Source organism: Atta cephalotes (genome assembly GCF_000143395.1).
Source record: "Atta cephalotes unplaced genomic scaffold scaffold00005, whole genome shotgun sequence".
Lineage (NCBI taxonomy): Eukaryota > Metazoa > Arthropoda > Insecta > Hymenoptera > Formicidae > Atta > Atta cephalotes.
In genome coordinates, this window is record NW_012130069.1 from 6,207,224 (window position 1) to 6,213,092 (window position 5,869).

The 5,869-nt window shown below is 30.6% G+C and overlaps 1 protein-coding gene across 1 annotated transcript; it reads right to left on the bottom strand.

The window, feature by feature from the left end:
- Positions 1–102: 102 nt before the first annotated feature.
- Positions 103–3,207, bottom strand: LOC105626405 (macrophage erythroblast attacher). The gene is made up of 5 exons (XM_012207705.1): positions 3,169–3,207; positions 1,977–2,388; positions 1,193–1,505; positions 748–1,057; positions 103–204 (listed from the first exon to the last, which is right to left on the bottom strand). The coding sequence occupies exons 1-5, from the start codon at positions 3,205–3,207 to the stop codon at positions 103–105; spliced, it is 1,176 nt and encodes a 391-aa protein (XP_012063095.1).
- Positions 3,208–5,869: the final 2,662 nt, after the last annotated feature.

Genomic DNA, 5,869 nt, shown 5'->3' on the forward strand with positions numbered 1-5,869 from the left:
ACGACGACGACGACACACACGACACACACACACACACACACACACACACACACACACACACACACACACACACACACACACACTTTGTATCAATGCGAGAGTTTACATTACGTAAACCTTTTCAATTTTTTTATATGGAAATACTTCTTTGGTCTTTGGGCAGATTACAGTGCCGTTATTTTCTTGAGCCATTTTTTCCAATGCCTACAACAAAAAATATAATTACGAACATTAGAAAAGGGACAGTCATATAATAATATATCATAATAAAAATATAAAATACAAAATTTTACCTTATAATCTCTCGGAGAGAAACATATCATAAGATATGTTTCTCATCATCTCATCATAAAATTTTGTATATTTAATTAAGATATATACTAAAATTTAATTTTTATCACATACACACATATACATAATACATGTATAATCTTTCTTGTATAATATTATAATAAAATAATACTTTTTTATATTTAAAAATATTGTTGTATTGAGTTGTCCGGAAAGTTCGTGCCGACTAACCTATATAATTTAATAAATGTATACTAAAATTTAAATTTTCTGCATTTAAATTTTCCTTCAATATCAGCACGAACTTTCCGGACAACCCAATACTTTATATTGATCATATTATCTCTACACATACATTATATATTTTATTAACATTATTTTTTAAAATATTAATATTCTAAGAGTTATAATATTGTAAATTATTTAATTTATTAATATTTCAATAATTTAACTTACTTGTTCACCATACACATATCCATTCGGCATCATCATAGGCTGATTGTATTCGTTTAGTGGTTTCCCACTTATACTACAAACAAGTCGCGATTGCGAACAATGAGCGAAAGGTAATGGTGCGGCTAATTCATTTAACGCTTCGTTGCAAACTGGACAGCTAGGATTTCGACCTTCTTTATTTGCGCTGTAACATTGGGGAGTTTTGAGAGCCGACAAGCCAGCTTGCAGAGCAACTGTGAATACGCTCTGACTCGCTAACTGAAACAATCTGTAGTTTTCCTGTCGAAATGTCTCGATCAGTTTGTCCCATCTATAATATAAAAAAATTCTTATTAATTATTGATTTATATAAATTAAATAAACTACAATTTTCATATCATAAAGTTTTGCAATAACTTTGTAACTCTATTTATAAATGACCAATATAAATAGCACAATTGTGAACCTCTTTTCATCCAGTAAATCCTTATAGGGACTCAAGTATGCATGAGCCGGGAAGGCCAACTGACCCATGCAGCACTGAATCTCCTGTAGTTGATAATCGTCGTAATTGGCGAAGTACTTGCGAGCATGCTTCACCGCATCAAGCCGCCTGTCAGTTCGCACTAATTCGATAAATTCTTGCACGCGTAAATTGAATTCCATAGTGCTGCCCAGTTTTCTTAACTTCGAACGATTATCGTGACACCAACCGATGCATCTTGCACTTTCATGATTGGCTAAAGATTTTTCCACTTCCCTCGATACCATAAATACATCTGTAAATGTTATAAGATATTGAAGATTGGCAGAGAATTTTTTTTTACTGAGAATTTATAAAATTTTAAAAATTTGATTTGAAAAGAAAATTTTTTAAATATACTTTTGCGATAAATTTTTCGATTCATATTGATCTTCGCCATTTTCTTGAATTTTTTACTTAATCACATGTGCTTAAATGTTACTATTTATTTATTTATAGTCTGTTCTTATTTCAAAATCATCTTAAGTAATATCTAAGACGCTAATTTCTTCGATTGGTTCGTGACATCTCAAAACAAAACAATCATAAGATCTTGAGTATAAGAATTAATTATGAAATATCGGCCTTATGATTCTATTTTTCCTTTTTATTTGTGCTATATTACAATAATATAAGTATTTTGATGCTTGTCTAATATAGCTTCAAAGGTTAGTAAAGAATTCTTTGTGTGAAGTGTGATAATGATCTGACTTATCAAACTATATACCAATATTTGTTAGATCCCTAAGTTCGCTACTGTCTGCTAATTTAGTAGCCGTTTTGTAGTATCCCTTGCGAAGAAAATATTCCACAAGCATTCTGTCTAATCTTTGTCGTCTCCATTGATTTACAGCGCTCGAAGAGGTATTAGCGTGATCCTTTAAATGATCTAATCTTCTTTTGCACACCATGCCTGCTTGCAATTCCTCAGCTATGGACTCCTGAGCTTTACGCTTTAAAACTTGAAGCCTAGCGACCACACCACCGAGCAATTTGCTAATTTCACCGCTTGCTACATAAGTTCCATCAGTCTTTAAACTTTTCTCAAGTTCATTAGATACTGCCTGAACATGCGATACTTCTCTATCAAGAGTTTTCTGAGCAGAACGAAACTTCTTGTTCAAAAGCTCATATGGAACCTGTGTTTTAAAATTACATTATTGATACGTAAGTAGATTTTGAGAGCTTTCTAATAAAAGATTGGCTCTGAATTAAGCAAAAGACATTGATTTCCGAATTACAAAGTGCATGAGGTATTACTTTGTCCTTCTTTGTTCTTTAATCAAGGACAAATGATGTATCATGTGCTTTGTGCTTAATTTGAAACGCATTCATATATCAACACAGGAATCATTCTGTCTTTACCTATCACTGAATATTGAACAAAAACATAATGACACTTGTGTCGATATGTGTATGTCTTGCTAGATAACACCCTTTATATATAATATATATTCTATTACATTTCACAATATCATATAAGCATTCATCAAAATTTTTACGAAAGAGATTTAGATTAAATAAGTGTAAAAATATACATTTAATATTAACAAAATTATATAATATGCATTTATATTTTTATATTAACAGAGTCCTTTCCTATATATATAGATAATAATTATATACATATACATACATATGTATAATATTCACATCTGTTATGAAAAATTTTATTTCTAAAAATATCTATTCTTTAAAGATTTACATTTAATAAAATATTATCTTTTTCTGATTTTCTTCAAAGATATGCATTTATCTTTAAACATCATACAAATATCATAAAAGATTACTTAAAATTAATTGACAAATAAGTGTATTTATCAATTATACACAATACTATAAATGATAAAATTTTCAAATAGCAAATTACTTTGAACATCGTATATGGGAGCATAAGCAAGTAAGATATAAATGTTTACCTTAAGTGTCGGATGTTCGAGGCTCTTAACATCTGACATATTGGTTAAATGCCCAGAACAATGAGCAATGAGGAGGCACGGAGTGAAGAACACGATGACGAAGTCGATGATCTGATTAGGTATCAATTATTATAAGTCGCGAGACGACGTATATTCACGTCCATGTTAATGCGATCTAATTAGAAAGTAGTTGACGACAATGGACAAAGAACGACGAACTTGAAGGATTGCATCGACTAGCAATTAGCATTCACCTTTAGCCACCTCGCTAGTTCACTCTTTCTTCACATGTGTCGGTTTGTTTACGCCTAATTTGGGTCGGTTTAATGTCTTTCTCTCACTAATGCCTAAAACCTGTATCAAACTTTATTTCGTATTGGAGAGGATTTGTGAATTGAAAATTAGAAGTCACCCAATCAAATTATTTTTATCTTTATCTATTTTTTATTCTAATATCGATTGAATTTTAGCAATGATCCTTAAAGATTTATGCCTGTTCAGTTTTCTTCTTCTTCACACGAAAATGGTTCCCTGAATTTCCTGTATCTTCGACGAAACAGATACGATCAGAACAAAAGCAATCACCAGAGGGCTCCGGTAAAGACTGAGATCAGCGCTATAGCTGGAAAACGATTCAAACAATTCAAATAGGTAGCTATTCAAGATAGGTAGCAAGAAAAAAAGGGCCAAGAGAAAAAGAATTATGGAGAAAGATCAACTGATTTAAATATGCCAATAAAAGACGACAAAGTTTAACAGATGAACGTTTTAATATGAAGTGAAGATCATGGGAGCAAAGGGAAAGTTTTTCTTTAAAAAGGCTCTCAGAAGATCAGACTTTTAGGAATAGTTATGTAATCCCAACAAACAGGACCGGTTCCAATATCTTTGACGCCCTATACAAGATTTTAAAAAGCGCTCTTCGCCTCATTTATTTAATATATAATAATAATAAAATTTCAAACATAATTAATTCACATAAAATATAAACATATATATATATATATATATACATATATATATTTATTTGCAAAGCATGTCGATGTTTGTATTATAAATTATAATATGTATATTGAACAATTATATTTATATTTTATATTTATATTTTTCTTGAATAGAATAAATTATTTTGTATTTTGATTCTGAATAATTAAATATAATTAGCAAAATTTATAACTTTACATAACAAATATGATGTATCTTACATACCTTAAGCGGGGAGCACAGACTCTTGCATAACGCATAAAACATGAGGCATAAGAAAATGAACCAATCAGAATCCTTTCTTTTATGAAAAGGAAGGAAATAAAGGATTTTGATTGTTTCATTTTCTTATGCATTATGTTTAAGCATTATGCAAGAGTCTATGCTCCCCGTCTCATGGCTATTCTACAATAAGCCATTATATATAATAAGTCATAAATCAGATGTTAGAAGTTGAAAATTGATAACTGTAATTGGTCAATTTCCAGTTTCTAAAGCCTGTCCACGATGCTAGAAATTAATCCGAGATCTCGGACAGAGAAAAAATTAACAAATCATTTGAACAATTTGATCACATGATCATTGCGATTGGTCAATTCTTTCATCCGAGGAAGTCTATTCTGAGGATTGATTCTGTATCTTGAAACGAGATGAAAATTACAAAAGTGAGCGAATTTATTAGATGTTAACCAATAAAATTATTAGTATTCTAGTAAATTCGTTCACATTTGTAATTTTCATCTGGTTTCAAGATACAGAATCGATTTCGAGGTCTCGGACCGATTTCTAGCAACGTGGATACAAGGTTTTACTTCTGATTTATGATTAATGGTTTATTGTAGAATACATACTGTGACCATTCTACAATAAGCCATTAGTCGTAAATCAAAAGTTAGAAGTTGGAAATTGATGACTGTGATTGGTCAATTTCCTTCTAATTTCTGATTTATGACTAATGAATTAGGGTGCAAACCCATACAGCGGAATAGCGGAACGCGGAACGAGAGCAGAACCAATCACGAGCGTTCCGCAGTTTTTGTTACGCGATTTCGAATCTCTTCATCTCCATGGAGCGCAATGAGCGGAATCAACAGCAAGTCCATAAATGACGTTTAAATATTTGTCATTCATTTTTTATTTCATGTATCTAAGAATTAAATGCATTTCTCATTGAAAATAATGATTAAAGATGTTAAAATTTATGAAATTAGTTAGTCTTAATGTGATTATATAATCTTTAAAATAACGATTTATGATTGGCTGCGCAAAGTCTGCGATGCACTCATTACGCTACATGGGTATTGGGGATTCACGTTTCAATTTAACAAACTGGCAGTTGTAATATTGATATATGTATTATAATATTATTTGTATCTCCAGTGCATAAAAATAGGATTTTGTGTGAGGCAAAGTTAATTCAACGATTGTGTACAATATATATATATTCATACAATATATATATATTCATTACTTTTTTAATATAAACCGAAAATTATTTTCAATTGCATACAGCTGTTAAATGTTTACAAATCAAGTTAAAAAAGGGGCTATGAGCCAAGTTATTTTAATGCTAAATCAGAGAGAAAGAGAGAGAGAGAGAGAGAGAGAGAGAGAGAGAGAGAGAGAGAATAAATAATAAATTAATATAATAAAAATATTATATACTAGTACGTATAATTAACTAATTAACTAAAGTAACGTAGTTAAGTAGTTAAGT

Excerpts from the sequence above, each read along its gene's own strand:
- LOC105626405 (XM_012207705.1), bottom strand. The coding sequence starts at position 3,207 with ATGTCAGATGTTAAGAGCCTCGAACATCCGACACTTAAG. Across the intron at positions 2,389-3,168 it reads TCGAACATCCGACACTTAAG|GTTCCATATGAGCTTTTGAA; the intron begins GTAAACATTTAT and ends TTTAAAACACAG. Across the intron at positions 205-747 it reads GATATGTGTATGGTGAACAA|GCATTGGAAAAAATGGCTCA; the intron begins GTAAGTTAAATT and ends TTTTTGTTGTAG.